This window comes from Acinonyx jubatus, chromosome C1, assembly GCF_027475565.1.
Source record: "Acinonyx jubatus isolate Ajub_Pintada_27869175 chromosome C1, VMU_Ajub_asm_v1.0, whole genome shotgun sequence".
Lineage (NCBI taxonomy): Eukaryota > Metazoa > Chordata > Mammalia > Carnivora > Felidae > Acinonyx > Acinonyx jubatus.
In genome coordinates, this window is record NC_069381.1 from 116,143,644 (window position 1) to 116,160,152 (window position 16,509).

The following is a 16,509-nucleotide window of genomic DNA, read 5'->3' on the forward strand; positions in this document are numbered from 1 at the left end:
AAAGGATAAGCAACCCGGGCTCTGCTGAGCAGGGGATGAGTGGAGAAGAGAGGGAGGAGTGCTTTAGGGCCTGCCCGGCTGGCAAGAGAGGGGACTGCTGCAAATCACAGGGCCGCTGCAACCCGGCTGGCCCTTGGAAACCACTCAACAGCCCAAGGAACTGAGGCTGAGACAGACCGGGGTGAATTGCTCAGGTCTCTCAGCTGGGGGGGAGGGGGGCGTGCAGACCCTAGACTAGAACTCAAATTTCTTGATCTCTGGTCCAGTGCCCTTTTCACAACATGGCTCTGTGAGAATCAGAGTTAGGCAGGCCCAAAGAAGTAAAACTGAGGATTCGGGACTTAAAAGTGGAGAGCGCTGAATCTGAGTTCCATTCTGCTCTGAACCTGCCAGGTGACCTGGGGCGTGAAGCACTTTCTCCTGGGGACTTTGCCTGGGGGCCGTTGGTGGGTCTAACACCCTCCCCAGCATTGGCCCTCCACCTCGGAGGAGAAAGGGGAGGTATGAGATCACCACCGCCCCCTAGGCACTGTGCCTCAGCCATTTCACAGGCAGCCTCAGAACTGTCATTGCCCCACCAGGCAGACGGTCCTGGAAGTCAGCTATTCCAGGCAAAACCCCACACTCCACCCCACGCGGGGCTCCCTCCTGGGCACAGGGACCAGCCCACCGCCGGCCTCACTGTACGGACACACACACGCGCGCGCGCGTTTCCACACATACACGCCCCCCTGTGCATTCACGGCTCCCGGCACCACCTCGCTCACAAACTCCCACACCCTCCAGGTCACCCGCCTTCGCTCGTGCCCACAACGTGGCCCCTCAGCGCCGCCAGGGGCGCACCTTGCCGCGGTGCCCCAGTCCCGGGGCGGGTTGCCAGCGAGGGGAGGACACCAGGCGAGCCCCGCCCACGGCCCCGCCCCCGCCTGGGCCCTGCCCCCGAGCGGGCCGGGAGGATGTGAGCTCACTCCCGCCTCCCCCCTGCGCCGCCAGGAAGCGTCCGCCCGAAGTCTGACAACGGGCTGGCCGAGGAGTCACCGGCGCGTCAGGTTCCGTCTCTCCTGGCGCCATACGCGGTAGCTTTTTTCCGGATGGGTACGGAGTAAAGGCGGGCGGCGGGGCGGAGGCAGCGCCCCACTCCTAGACGCCGCGCCGCCCGCGGCCGAGGGTCGCCGATAGAGCGTGGGCGCGCAGGCGCACGCTCGGCCCCGTCGCGCTTCCGGCCGGGCCACGTGACCGCTCGTGCACGTGTTCCGGCCACTCGGCGCTGGGGTCCGAACCTCCTCCCCGTGCGTCTCCCGGCGGCTGCCAGCCTAGAGCCGCCACAGGCCCGGAGGGGAGGCGGCGGGCCCGGGAAGCGGCGGAGACGCAGCGCCCGCCCAGCCGGGCTGAGCAGCAGGCCCGGTGGGCTGGCGGCGGCTTCGCCATGAACCCTAGGGGCCTGTTCCAGGACTTCAACCCGAGTAAGTTCCTCATCTACGCCTGCCTGCTCCTCTTCTCCGTGCTGCTGCCCCTCCGCCTGGACGGCGTCATCCAGTGGAGCTACTGGGCGGTCTTCGCCCCCATATGGCTGTGGAAGCTCCTGGTCATCGCCGGCGCCTCAGTGGGCGCAGGCGTTTGGGCCCGCAACCCTCGATACCGCACGGAGGGGGAGGCCTGCGTGGAGTTCAAAGCCATGTTGATCGCCGTGGCTATCCACCTGCTGCTGCTCATGTTCGAAGTCCTGGTCTGCGACAGGGTGGAGAGGGGGACCCACTTCTGGCTGCTGGTCTTCATGCCACTTTTTTTCGTATCCCCAGTGTCCGTGGCCGCCTGCGTCTGGGGCTTCCGACACGATAGGTCCCTAGAGCTGGAGATCTTGTGCTCTGTCAACATCCTGCAGTTCATCTTCATCGCCCTAAGGCTGGACAGGATTATCCACTGGCCGTGGCTGGTGGTGTTCGTGCCCCTGTGGATTCTCATGTCGTTTCTCTGCCTAGTCGTCCTCTATTACATCGTCTGGTCCCTCCTGTTCCTTCGATCCTTGGATGTCGTTGCGGAACAGCGAAGGACACATGTGACCATGGCCATCAGCTGGATAACGATTGTCGTACCCCTGCTCACTTTTGAGGTTCTGCTCGTTCACAGATTGGACGGCCACAATACATTCTCTTACATCTCCATATTTGTCCCCCTTTGGCTTTCATTAATAACTTTAATGGCCACGACGTTTAGGCGGAAGGGAGGCAACCATTGGTGGTTTGGGATTCGCAGAGATTTCTGTCAGTTTCTGCTTGAAATTTTCCCATTTCTAAGAGAATATGGGAACATTTCCTATGATCTACATCATGAAGATAGTGAAGAAGCTGAAGAAACATCAGTCCCAGATGCTCCTAAAATTGCTCCGATGTTTGGAAAGAAGGCCAGGGTAGTTATAACCCAGAGTCCTGGAAAGCATGTTCCCCCGCCTCCCAAGTTAAATATTGATATGCCAGATTAAACTCCTCTTCCAGAGAGCACCCATATGTGGAACAGAAATCATAAACACACACACAATCCACCTTATTTTTGCCTCTTTGTTCATCCATCCCAATCTTGGAACTGAAAATAGGCTCCAAACACCATATCATCTCATGCCTTGAGATTAATGCCTGTCAGTTACTCATCAGTGTGCACCATAGATAGAGGAGGTGATTTTAATATACGGCTCTGTGTGTGTGTGTGTGGTGTGTACATGTGCGAGAGAATATGCTTTCCAGGCTGATGCTTTAAAAGCTAGCTTGGAAGCAGGCAGTTGAATAGTAGGTCTTCAAGTGAAATAACTATACAGCTGGGTTGTTTTTTTGTTTGGTTTGGGGTTTTTTTTTTATGGTACTATGCCTATCAGACGTATTGTTTGAAAGTATTTTTATACACTGCTAGTCTAAAGTTGTATTTCAGATTGTACCTGTTGTGACATAATCAATATCAAATGTAAAGAATTCTTTTTCCTGCCACTTGTTTATAAGCCTTCAAGTTATTATTTTTAGTGTTCCTACTGTTAAAATAGTTTTCCTTTGGGTTTTGCTGATGCTGGTCTTCAACATCATAAAAGGTGAATTTTTCTAATGCAGTGAATTCACGCATATATGAAATTTATATGAATGTTTTAGCAACGTGGTATTTTGAATTCTAGTTCTGTGTATTACGACGTATTAAAGTATTTTTTTTAAGTTTATATGTGAAGATACACGTCTATTGCAGATGTGCTTAAAGATTGCTTAAAATGTTAATATGTACCCAGTGTAGGAGCTCCTCAAAGTACTAGGCATGGGATTAAAATCCCATAGGTCTTAATTTTCAGGTATTAGATGACTCAGTCTATAGAGTTTTAAGGTCTCTTTTAGTAGAGGGAGGAGCCACCGTCTTTGGGAACAGGTGTTCCAGTGTGATACTAGGCCATGAAGTAAACCTGAAATTTTCCCAAATGGGTAGTAACATCTCTTTAGGAACAACCAAACTAAGCAATAAGTGATTTGTTCATTGCCAAGAGTCCTAGAATATTATTTGGCTACGATAAAAACTGTTACTTATCATCAGGATGCTGGAGAGAGTAGCCTTAAACAAAAGACAGCCAAAACCTTCAGGTATTACTTTAAGGTCCAAACTTAACTGATCTGTCAGCAACAGAAGAAGAAGAGTTGAGGTTATTTTTAAAATAAGTGCAGTGTTTCTTGAGGTACTACTAGCGGTAGACCAGGGAACCAGGCAAAAACCAGATTCTGGGAGAATAATGTTCTTATGGCTGAGAACAAATGAATACTTTGAAAAGGAGGCTGAGATAAAAAGCCGTGGTGATATTATTACTGGAGAAAAGAAAGGAGGGAATCCATTTTTGTCATTAGCAACTTAGTAAAAATGATCTAAATTGCTAGCGATGTGAATTAAGTAAACAACGTGATATGCCTAGCGAGGGGGCATGCCAGCAACAAAAGCCAGTCCTGGGAGCCCGCGTGCCTGAAAGCCTCAGGGCGCCCCAGTCACCCAGGACCGTGCCAAGCTCGCTCGCGCGCTCACACACACACAGACACCTTCTCCGTTTCCACCAGCCCGCGGGATGTGGGAAGCAGCCCCGAGCAGCAGTAGATGGAACATTTCATAAAGATTCATTTGTTTTTTTCAAACATTTATTGAGGACCTACCCTGAGCCAGACATGATTCAGATGTGCTTCCTCCCCATGTGCACAAAGTACACAAAAGTGACAGTGACAAGATAGCACGCGCCGTGGGGGATAACAAGCAAATAGCAAGAGCTGGGTGTGCAAAATGCTGCCCCGAACTTCGGGCCCATCTTTGTATTCGGGAGCACAGAGCCCCTGACCACCCTTCCCAGCCTCAAGTGATATCTCAAAGACATGAACTTGCACTTCAGGAAGACTCAGGAGTGGAGGAGCAGGCTGCTGGAGGAATCGAGCGGTGGGTTTGGGGGCCGCAGTGGGATGGCCAGCCCCTCCTGTCTACGGGCATCAGGCTAGGGGTTGTTGGCAATTGGTACAATCCCTCCGACCTTCCCCACACTCACCCAACCCCCGCTCCCTCCCGGAGTTGGAGAGCCAGGGTCTGAAGGTGATAAGCTTTCTCCCTGTCCTGTCAGGTACCTGTTCCCGCCTCAAACCATTAGATAAAGACAGCGGAGGTGACTGTAACAGTCAATATGCTCTCTCAGCTGTGCCTGGGGACTTACTACCTCGTAATGCGGACTCTCCACAATATTTAGCATGTGTCAAACTCTGGAACGAGTTCCTCCTGTAAGGTGATGGGTTAGCTTTTGCTCGGAAATCTCAGCGGCTTGCAGACTCGCGCTCTCCGGTCTACAAGTCAGCTGTGGCGGTTCCACGCTGGGCCCTGGGTCTGATCCAGGTCTGTTCCACAATGCGTCCCTTATTCTGCTCTGGGTCCCAGGTGAAGGAGGAGCGCTCCCTGGGGCATGTTCTTCTTTCTCATGGCAGAAGCACAAGAGGCCAAGCCAACCCCTGCAAGCACAACCCAGCCCCTGCCCACACGTGTGTATCGGGCATACTCGTTCCGTTGGTCAGAGCACAAAGCCGAGCTCGGGGTGGGGGTTGGCCGGTACACGCCCAGGGAACGATGACAGTCTGCACAGATGTCGCAAGATAGTTTCAAAGACTGGAAAGGAATCACAAAATTTGTAGTAGATCATTTTCCTCCTCTGTTTTACAAACAGCCTGTCCTTTTAAAAAGTTAATCGTTTGTAATAAAAAATTGGGGAATTTTGGGGGGGGGAGATGGGATTTGAGGCGAGATGGGGACTCTGTGGTTAGACCACTACTGAGCTATGGCAGGTCCCTGGAGGCTCCACCCAGGACAGTTTGATGACCGTGCTGTACCCCGTTGGCCTCCCCCGGAGGGTTCTGCAGGATCCCTTGGAAAGGTCAAAACAGGGCACAGGGAACCCAGGCAGGTGGGAGGTGCTGGGAACCCAGGAAGAAACAGAGTCTAGATGGACCATGGCAGCACACTAGAGGGAAGAGGCAGACCCCCACGGCCAGCTCTCTCCAGGCTTCTGGGTGGTCCGCAGTGAAAGGACTGAGCTGGGAAGAACAACGGTCAGGAGAATACGGGTAGTTCGGGCTGACAGGAGGCCTGGGGTCCAGTCAGCAAGTGCACAGGGGTCAAGGAGAGTGCTGCCCCAGACCCAGGCCGGAACATGCCACAGGGACCATTTGGGGAGGATGCTGCAGCTGGTGCCCCAGCGTTGGCCACATGACACTGCTACCAAAGTAGTACGTGCCACCCCACTGCCACAGTAATTCGCTGTCTCTGTCGCGCGCTCAAGATTCAAGTGCCAGGAGGGAGAGGATCAGGTAAACCCTCAGGCACACCTTCACCCTCTTCACAGATTATCTGGCTCCTTGAGGCCGGTCTCTGCAGAACCCACCCAGTAAAGGATTTTGCCCAAAAAGGAAGGGTCCTCTGATGCTGGGTCACCAAAGATGATGACAAAAGTCCACTCCACCAATCCCTTGGCTGACATCCACCCTCTTCCCATGCTGCCATCCGGCTGACACAACTGTGCCTGCTGCCATGCGGTGCCCCCCCCCCCCCACTAAGGGAGCATGGAGCTTTCCAAAGCTGCTTACCAACTACCCTGGGAGATGTCGCTCCGCCCTCTGGTTTGTGCTGCCATCTATTCCAGAAGGTGTGGATTAAAGTTCACTACCACAGCATGGTCCTCCCTTTTCCAATTGCACCTTCCAGGGTGGGGAAGCCAACTCTCCTATCTTGGACCGAGAGGACAGACTGCGACAGACTGAATGCAGAAACAGACGTGGGAATGCAGTCTGTTAAGCCAGACATTAAACGTCTGCAGAATGCAAAATCAATTATTGCGCTCCTACTCATCAAAAAAAAAAAAAAAAAAAGTTTTTGTTTTGGAAAATATGGTTATTTTTCATCAAAAAAAGTTAGCATGGTGAACTTATTGCTTTTAAATGAATTGATATTTTTTTTAAAGCTCTTGGCTTTAATTTCTTTCCTGGTGAATGTTGACAGGACCCAAACAAAAAGCTCTTTGGGGTCCTCAACAACTTTTAAGAGTTAAAGGGGTTCTGTGGCCACAAACTTTGAGAACAGCTGCCCTGTATTATAGTGGGGGAAAGAGAGGAAAGAACATTAAAATGGGTGAAGTATAGCAAAATCGGTATGACGCAGCAGGGTTGCAAAAGAACAGATGCTGTGCTTTCCGTGACAGATCACGGGACGGCTTGTCCCCTCTGTGACTCCACACTCCCTTTGTCCTCTGCAGGCCCTTGGGTTAGTTGGGTTACTTAACCCGGTGGGGTCACTCACACCGTGGGACCTGAGCCCACTCTTGGTCCCTGCTGCTGGCTTTCATTTCCCTAGAACTAAGAGGAGCCTAGGGGACCTCCCCGAGTCTGGCCACAAGCCTCTCTCCATTTTGTGGCAGCGACGCTATTTCCCCTCGATAGTCCTTCCAAAGGGCAGTTGTGTTGGCTGGGGTGGTTGGTCCTGACCTCCAGGAGGAAACGGGGATAGACGGCCACTCCCCAGAGCGCACAGGCCACCTTCTCTCTGCGTTTGTAGGATGTCCTGTTTGTTAAATAGCTTGCGGAAGGGCGGGGCAGGGGAAGTGGTTCTGAAGCCTTTCTCCACCACAGCAGCTCAGCTCTCTGCTCCCCACAGCCCCTACCTCTCCCCTCCCGTGTGTGTGTCCTCTCACCCTGCACCAGGCCTCCGCCACAGCCGACCTGGGCCTCAAGCTCTCTCCTGGGACGTGAGCAACACTCCTGTGCAGAATCTTGGGCCATGTGTCCATCACATCTCTTGTCCTGCCAAAGCCCGGCTGGCTCCCCCACCCTGTCTGTCACAGGGGCCTGCCCTCCTGGACAGGTGCCTCACCCGACCCACCCACGAGTGACACCAGTCCTCCTTCCTCTTCACCACGCTGTGACCCTCCCCTCTGGCCTCCCTGGGGCCTGAGCCACTCTCTGGAGCTGAAACGTGACATGTGGCAAAAGTTCCATCCCTCGAGGCCACCCTGGCATTTTGACCTTGCCCTTCCAGGTTTTAACGAGGGGCAGTGAGTGGGGTGGGAAGTTCAAAGACTTGCCCACCAGCCTAGACCTTTCCGGGAAGCCAGCCCCCCACCACCCCGCCTGCTGGGTAACCAGCTGCCAATGAGAACAAAGTCTGGGCCTTCCCACACTTGGTGGCAGTTGCCCCGGGCCAATGCTGATGTCCAGCCAGGGCTGCCCCTGACCCGCCCCTCAGGCTGCCCTGCCACACCCCAGATACACCAACCTCCCACTGTGAAGCATGTTTAATGACAGGACTCCCTGGCTGGCACAGAGAGGGCCTTGCTGTCCTTGCTGTCCTGGTCATTTGAACATTACTTAAGGCCCCTTTCTCTGCTCAAGCCCTCGCTTGCCTTCTCTCTGTTCCACCTCCACTTAGCCTCCCACTCTGTCCTTGGTCCCTGACCACATTCTTGTCCCTCTGCATGGGACACCTGAGCCTGGTCTCCTGGTTGACCTTGAGGACTGGGCCAGACTCTGCCCTAACCCGGGGGTGCTCGCGGTGACTCACAGGAGCTCTAACAATATCAAGCATATTCCCAAGAGCTGGGAGATCAGGGCTGTGGCCACCTTGGCCCAGGCCCAGGCCTCAGGAGTCCAGACAGGGCCAGGCGTCCAGTCTGGGATTGTCTCTGTTGGCCACCATCCTCCCAAAAGACTTTGGGCAGAAGTCACGAATGGGGACAAGGGGCCTTGCCTGGGATATCCCCGAGGCCCTGTCTACCCATACACCCCACTTGGGACCCCTTAGCAGGTAAAAAGGGGTCATTTCAGAGCAGGCCATGTGGGCCATCCAGTGTTCCACTGGTGGCCTGGGCCAGTCCCCGGGGTCCATGGGAGGGAGAGGCCTAGAAAGGAAGAAGGTTCAGGCCCTGCCCTGAAGAGAACAGCATGCTCCCACACCACAATGTTAAGCAACAGTTGGCCATGGCCAACAACACAGTCTTAGCTCAGGCTGCCATAACAAAACATCATGAACTGGATGGCCTAACACAGATTTATTTCTCATGGTTCTGGAGGCTGAATTTCAAGCCCAGGGTGCCAGGGTGGTCAGACTCTGGTGAGGACCCTCTTCCCAGCATGCAGATGGCTACCTTCTTGCTGTGTCCTCACATGGCAGAGAGAGAGGAAGCAAGTCTCTTGTGTCTCTCTCTCTCTTTTTAATGTTTATTTATTTTGAAAGAGAGAGAGAGAGTGTGTGTGTGTGTGTGTTTGTATGTGTGTGTAAGCAGGGGAAGGGCAGAGAGACAGGAAGAGAGAGAATCCCATGCTGTCAGCGCAGAGCCTGATGTGGAATTCAATCTCACGAACTGTGAGATCAGGACCTGAGCCGAGATCAAGAGAGTAGGACACTTAACTGACCGAGCCCCCCAGATGCCTCTCATGTCTCTTCTTACAAGGCACTAATCCTATCATGGGGCCCCATCCTCATGACCTCATCAGAGCCTAATTGCCCCATCCCCAGATATTGTCACATTGGGAGGTGGAGCTTCAATGTATAAATCGGGGGGGGGGGGCACAATTCAGTCCATAGCACACACTAAGCACAAAAGGCTCAAAGGCAGGGGACCAATACTAATGTTCACTCAGCTCACATTTCCTGAGCACCTACTGTGTACCAAGTGCAGTGGGCTCACCCCAAATGAGGCATGGCCACTGACCTTGAGAAATTCCCAGTCACCCCAGGGCACCCAGGCCTGACAGTGTCCAGTGACAGAGATACTGTGATAGAGTGACACCAGTGCTGGAGGGTGTGGCAAGGGGTGGCAGGGAACCCAGTAGGGCCTCAGCGCAGGTGGGGGGTAGGGGGCTCGGCAGCCCCGGGAGAGGGGGTTGGGGCAGTGCTGGAGTATGAGTGGGGCCCTCCTGGGGCAGACGCGGAGGCCTCATAGCATGGGCTGGCCCGGGACCACGGAGAGAAGGAGGAAAGGTCAGTCTGGGTGCCCTGGTGGTAATCAATAGTGACTTAAACAATAAGCAACATCACAAGAAATCCAGAGGCAGAATGAGCAGTGAACCGGGTGCCCCGCTCAACAATTCATCAAGGAAGGCCAGCCTTCCATCTTGCTTCCGTGCCACTCTCATTCTCAACTCTTGGTGATCTCTGCCCCCACGGTCACCGGTCACAGCTTCAGGTGTCACATCCATCCGAAGTGATGGTCACCTGAGAGGAGCAGCAGTTCCCCTGTATGTGTCTTTGCATCGGGGAGGAAGGCTTTCCTTCCCAGAATCCCAAGGCCCTTCCTTCATTCCACTGGGTGGGATCTGGACACAAACGGAAGCTCTGGAGGGGATGGACGCAGTCCCCACTAGGGTATAGACCTGCCCCAGTTCCCGTCCCAACGAGGGGTGGAGGATTGCCTTCCTGAGCCACGGAGGTGGCCCTGGGGACAGCAGAGTACCCTGTGGGGGACGGTGGGCAGAGGGGCACTCGGGACCGTGTGTCCATGCTCCTTTGGGAGGGATCCAGGGGGTTCAGGAGGGAGTAAGGAGAGGGAGGGAAGCAGGTGTCAGGTCATGACTGACCTTGAGAGCTGAACGGTGAATTTTAGTAAATTTTAGTACCCAGAAAGCCATGGAAACTGCCAAGGGATTTAAGCAGATTTTGAGCAGTCTCTTAAAAAGATATTTTACAAAGAATTTTCAGGGTCCAAGAAAATGCAATATTATACTGAGTTGGGGAGGGCAGGGATGGAAATGTAAGATAAAAACAATGTCAACTATTCATAGGAAAGGGGCACCTGGGTGGCTTAGTTGGTTAAGCATCTGACTTCAGCTCATGATCTGGCGGTTTGTGGGTTCGAGCCCCGCATCGGGCTCTGTGCTGACAGCCTGGAGCCTGCTTCAGATTCTGTGTCCCCCGCCCCCCCCGTCCCTCCCCTGCTTGTGTTCTCTCTCTCTCTCAAAAATAAAATAAAACATTAAAAACTTTAATTCACAGAAAAAAGACTGAAAGGAAATAAACCCATGTGGTACAGGTGCTTTGTCCTTTCTACTTTTCCATATTCAATCATTTTTTTTATGATGGACGTGTTTCACTGTCATCTTTCAGAAAGGGGAGCAAGTTTGAATTTTGACAAAGTGCACTTGTTCCGGGGACCATGAGTAAAGGGGGAAGGGAAAGGCATGAGAGGCATCTTTGAGAAAGATGTGCTGAGAGGGTGGGGTGTAGGGCATGCTGAGTTTGAGATGCGACCCAAGTGGTGAGGTGGGGCGGACAATTCAGAAACACTTCGTGGTGTGGGAAGCAAAGGGATCTTCTGACAGGGACCACCTCGTGACGGGGGGGAGCCCCTGCCCAGACCCCAGAGCCTCTGGGTCCCTGTCTCTGGCTTCCCCTTCGGCTCCCAGCCAGGCCTTCTTTCCTCTGGCAGGAGGACCACTGAGTCATCCACACTGTACCTGAGACAGACAGCCTCCTGACCTCTCTGAGCCTTTGGGGTCAACTTTGTAAGGTCACCAAGGTGGTCACCACTGTGAGCGCTGATGGCCTGAGACACAGGGAGCCAGCCCAACTCTGGTGTCCCCCAAGTGGGGCTGGAAAGCCCAGCAAGCTTCCCACCAAGCACCCCACCGGCCCTGACATGCCCCCCACCCCCAGCTCGCTGGCCTTCAGCTGCTCTGGCAATCCATGACCGCCTGGGTCACAGCACCCCTGCACTGTTCACAGGAATCCCACATGGTGGGCTGTGGCCTAGGCCATGAACCTTACGGGTTTTCCCACACTCTTTCCCCAGACTGGAGTGTCAGCTGGGCCGTGCCTCTGTTCATGTCTATCCACCACTACTGTGCCTGGACCCCAGTAGGTGATCAACAAATAATTCTTGAGAGAGAGAAGGACAGTCCAGGTGCAGGCCCCCATCTTGCCGCCTCATGTGACTCACCAACAGACACACCCCAAACCTGGCTGTCAGGCCAAGGGATCGAGGCACAAGCCAAAGGTAGCTCACTCTGGATGTAAGTGTATTAGTTTCTTGTGGAAGCCATAACAAGGTATCCCAAACTGGGTGACCTGAAACATTTATCCTCTAACGGTTCTGGAGGCTAGAAATCCAAAAGCAAGGTGTCTGTATGGCCATACTCCCTCTGAAGGTTATAGGGAAGAATCTATCCTCGGCACTCTCCTTACTTCTGGTGGCTTCAGGCAATCCTTGGCCTTCTTTGGCCTATAGGCACGGCACCCCAGTCTCTGCCTCCATCATCGCATGGCCTTCTTCCTTGTGTGTCTGCATCTCTCTGTCTGAATCTCCCCCTGCTTTCCTTTATAAGGACCCCAGTCACTGGATTAGGGCCCACCCTAAATCCAGTAGGACCTCACCCTAACTTACATCTGCAAAGACCCCATTTCCAAATAAGGTTACAATCCCAGGTATAGGGCGTTAGGACTTGAAGAGCTCTTTTGGGGGGACACAATTCGACCCCAATAAGAAGGGTCACAGTAGGTGGCCTCGTCTCTTTGCAGGATGAGTGAGCCTAAATGGTTAGCAGCTGGATTTCTGCCATGTGGGGGAGACTTTCTCAAGTAGAGGAGCCTCTCTCCATACCTGTCTGGTCTGGGGAGCCTCTTCCCACTCAGGATCTCTCCCCCTGGCATTGGGATCGGGGTGAGGTGAGACAGACAGGGATGGCCTGCTTGCCCTACAGTGACCAGGGCCCTTCCGCTACTCAGACTCCCTGGATGGCATCTGCTCACAGAGCACTGAGAGGAATCCACGGCCAGCCTCAAACACCACTGGTCCCCTTCTCTGAGACTTCATGTTTTAACTGAGGGCCCCTGCAGGTGGGACACCTTCACCTGAGGAACACTTCTGTGCGGGGGGCTTTTGGGGCCCCGTGCTGCCACAGCAGAACTATTTTGGGTCAGGAAGTCTCTCCTCAAATCCTCCCCGGGTTAAGTTCTGGTCTAATGATCAAGCTAGTGAAGGGGAGAGGCAGGGCTCTGTGTGACCCAGGAAGGTGGTCAGTGGTAGGTTCCCGCTTGTCTGCTGGAGCTCAGGGCCTGGGCGGTGCCCACACCACCCCACCATCCAGTTGGCCAGGCAGGTGGGGGAGGCGGCCTCAGAGCTCTTCCTCTATGGTATTACCACTCATGATAATGCTAATTCTGCTAGTGCTGAAGTTTCCAAAATCCAGCCACTCCTTCGAGGCCCAGGCCCAACATGCAGACCTCACCCCAGTACACTCTGCTTTGGGTCCCCCTGAAAAGGCGCAGCTGCTGGTAAAATTCTCTCTGCCTTTAAGTCTTAGCTTCACCCCTCCTCCTCCTCCAGACAGCTTTCCTTGACACCCCTCCCCCTTACTCTGCTGCATTAACGGGATCCCCAGCAGTTTCTACACGTGACTCCTTTCAGAGTGGGGACCTCCTCCAGGGCTGAACCTTCATCCCTGGATCTCTGAGGGTCCCGCACGTTGTCAGTTGGAGAATAAACCGGACCTTGAGGGCATTATGCTAAGTGAAGTAAGTCAAACGGAGAAAAATACTGTGTGATCTCGCTTGTATGTGGTATCGAAAAAAAACAAAAAACAAAAAAACAAAAACCCAAACTCACAGATGCAGAGAACAGGTAGTTGCCAGAGGTGGGGGTGGGGTGCGGTTGTGTGAAATGGATGAAGGGGATCAAAATGTACAAACTTCCAGTTATAAAATAAATAAGAGATGATCATGGGGACAAAATGTAAAAAAAAAAAAAAAAATCAAACCCCCAAAACAAAAGAATAAGTGGGCGAGTGAACGAGCACATCCTTGCCAGCTCCTGGAAGGTCTAAAGGGGTAAGAAGTGAGAAGGCAGAGAAGAGAGAGGAGAGAAGGGAGGCAGAGGGCCGGGGAGCACAGGTGGTGAGAAGCACCCCAAGCCACTGAGCAGATAGGTGGCCTCAGCAGCCGGGCACGGCCGCCACTGGGAGTGGCAACAGGAGGGCGAAGGTTCAGGGCCCGAGGCCCCGGGAGGAGGTGAGCAAAGGTCAGCCTGGAGCCACCGACACAATGTGCCAGGCACCAGCCGCGGACCTCACCATGCCTTTAACCCTGAGGTCGGAGGGCAGCCAGGAGCTGCAGCAGGTAGGGTCCCGGCGCCCCAGGGCCCCGGGCTTCCACAGCTTCCACTCCCAAGGGGCCCACCGGGGACCAGAAGCTCCATTCCAGGCCCCAGCGGGCGAACAGGCCCCCGGCCCTGTCAGTGTGTCCTGCACCGAGCAGCCCCTGCCGCAGGGACACAGAGCCTTTCAGCCAGAGGGAGGTGCAGGCGGGGCCGAGGCCTGGATGGGCCTCTGACTACAGCCTACCTCTGCTGGAGCCCATGAGCCAGTCTGATGGTGGCAGTCCCCACCTCCTGAATACCTGTCCTGCTGTGGGCCATGGTGAGACCTCCTGGACAATCCAGGCCCAGGGTGGCCCCGGGCCCCTCAGCTGGGGACCGTGGTCGCCCTCCACCCCACAGCTCCTCTCCGCCCTCCTCCTTCCCAGGACGGACACAAGGGCTCATGCAGCCGGCCCAGCTTCACCTCTTGGGTCCTCTCATGCCCGCAGCACGGAGACGCCAGGATCAGCAGAATACCCCCATGTGCCCAGGCTCAGTGCAGGAGTGCGGGGACCTGGACCGGCCCAGCAGTCCTCCCCCGCCACCATGCCACCTCAAGGGGCCCCACTGCACCTCTTCTGGCTCAGAGTCCATCCCACTGTGGGTTTTTTGTGTTTTTTTTTCAGCTTATTTATTTTTTAGAGAGAGCTGCACGTGCACATGCATGTAAGTGGGGGAGGGGCAGAGAGAGAGAGGGAGAGAGAGGATCCCAAGCAGGCTCCACACTGTCAACACGGAGCCCAGCATGGAGACACCGAGCTCCATCCCACAAACTGTGAGATCATGACCTGAGCTGAAATCAAGAGTCAGACGCTTAACCCGCTGAGCCACCCAGGCGCCCCATTGAGCCGTGTCTTTATGTGACAGCTGGGCTCAAGTCAAAGGCCTGGGAAGAGCATGGGAAAGTGATGGCCAGCACCTTGAAGGGGAAGGAGAGGCCAGCCTGCCCTGACAAACGAGCCCAGGCAGGAAGTACGATGGGTCAGCACACGGCTCCTTCGGCCCCAGTGACTGGGAGCAGGTGGGGGCTGGGCTGACTTGCCATTACTGGCAATTTCTACGTGGGGATACAGCCTGGCACCTACCCTCCCACACCAGCCTCGTCCCGGTGCCTGGGGCCCCGGTAATGACCAGGATGTGCCAGGCAGGAAGGTACGATATTGCATCAATCCCCACTGGGTCCTTCAGTTCAGAGATGGAAGTCCTCCTCCCTCCCTCCACCCATGTGCCCTGGAGCTCCCTTCGAAAGACTCCCCACACTTACCATTAGCACTTGTGGTCCGCAACTTCCCCCATGGCCCGGTGGGTCAGTGGCTCAGGGAGGGCAGGCGCTGCTGATTTGCAAAGACAGGATCTGCATGAAATTCCTTTCTGAACTCAAGTGAGTTCAAGGACTTTGGTTTCTGCCAGAGCAGTTTCTGCCTGTCCCGCTCTAGCTGTGATTTTCCTGACTGCAGTGCAGTTTTCTCAGTGTGGAGGTTTTTAATGCAATCTTGAAGTGAGCCATTATTTTATTTTCTTCAGTTACTTTTGTGTGCATTCCTTTCCTTTTCTCCTTTTTCAACAATTTTCCAGTAAGTATTGAACCCAGCTGCATACACCCATTTCTCTAAAACTGCCTTTGGTTCACCTTCCAGGTCTCCAGAGTAACACCCAGTCCCAAACACCCACCTCCTCACCCTCCTGGGTCCTGAGTTTGCTCACACTTCCTCTCCATCCTGTGGCTCCTTCTGCTTCCCCAAAGGGGAAAACTGTCCTCCAAGCATCTTCTACTGTTCTCTACAGTTGTTCTTTGGTTTGATGGATTGTGCAAGATGTTTTGGCTGCAGCTACTTGAAAGGTGATGTGTTTTCATCCATCTTCATCTTTCTGGTGGGGCAAAGCCATTACCCCAACTTGTCTGAATATCTCAATCTCTCATCTTCCAGGTCTTTCGGAAAACTCCCTATTTCATTTTTATTGTTTTATTTTTTTTTAATTTTTTTTTATAACATTTATTTATTTTTGAGACAGAGAGAGACAGAGCATGAACGGGGGAGGGGCAGAGAGTGAGGGAGACACAGAATCGGAAGTAGGCTCCAGGCTCTGAGCCATCAGCCCAGAGCCCGACGCGGGGCTCGAACTCCCAGACCGCGAGATTGTGACCTGAGCCGAAGTCGGATGCTCAACCGACTGAGCCACCCAGGCGCCCCTTGTTTTATTTTTTAAAGTTTATTTATTTATTCTGAGAGAGAGCATGCACAAGCAGAGGAGGGGCAGAGAGAGGATCCAGGCAGGCTCCGTGCTGTCAGCACAGAGCTCGATGACGTAGGGCTCGATATCATGAACCATGAGACCATGCCCTGAGCCAAAATCAAGAGTCAGACATTCAACCGACTGAGCCACCCAGGCACCCCAGAAAATTCCCTATTTTAAGCTCAAGAGCTCTTTATTGTCTTGGGTGTTTGTGTTTCCTTTTTCTAAAAAGAAGAAAGTTATTCTCATATAATTTTGAATCCCAAGAGAGGATTGGCTGACTCCATAGCCCATTGGTTCAGTCACTTAATGACATCATCCAGGACCTATGTCTTTCCATCTGCTTCCATAGTGACTTCATCCTCAGTCCACTGAGCAAGATGGCCATGGCAGGTCCAGAGAAATGAGAGAGAGCATCTCATCCATTGACTCTCTGCTGAGAATGAGGAAACCTTTCCCAGAAGCTTTCCAGCACGTTTCTTTCCACATTACTGGCCTGAATTCTTTCTTTTTTTAATTGTGTCTATAAATATATAGAACAAAATTTGCCAGTTTTGCCATTTTTAAGTATACAATTCTGTGGCACTCATTGTACTCGTAGGGTTGTGCAACCGTCCATTCTA

At 53.6% G+C, this 16,509-nt stretch overlaps 1 protein-coding gene and 1 long non-coding RNA gene across 3 annotated transcripts; one reads left to right on the plus strand and one right to left on the minus strand.

Moving 5' to 3' along the window:
- Nucleotides 1-977: 977 nt before the first annotated feature.
- Nucleotides 978-3,196, plus strand: TMEM185B (transmembrane protein 185B). Its single transcript, XM_015062511.3, has one exon. It carries the CDS (start codon nt 1,427-1,429, stop codon nt 2,477-2,479), a length of 1,053 nt encoding a protein of 350 aa, XP_014917997.3. The 5' UTR covers nt 978-1,426; the 3' UTR covers nt 2,480-3,196.
- A 927-nt stretch (nt 3,197-4,123) lies between these two features.
- LOC128313998 (uncharacterized) lies at nt 4,124-15,819 on the minus strand. Of its 2 annotated transcripts, XR_008295268.1 has the most exons (3): nt 14,916-15,819; nt 6,120-6,289; nt 4,124-5,145 (listed from the first exon to the last, which is right to left on the minus strand). It is a non-coding gene; the product is annotated as an uncharacterized LOC128313998 (long non-coding RNA). The 2 variants fall into 2 exon arrangements; XR_008295267.1 differs by lacking the exon at nt 14,916-15,819 and having other exon boundaries at nt 6,120-14,869.
- Between the last annotated feature and the right edge of the window lie 690 nt (nt 15,820-16,509).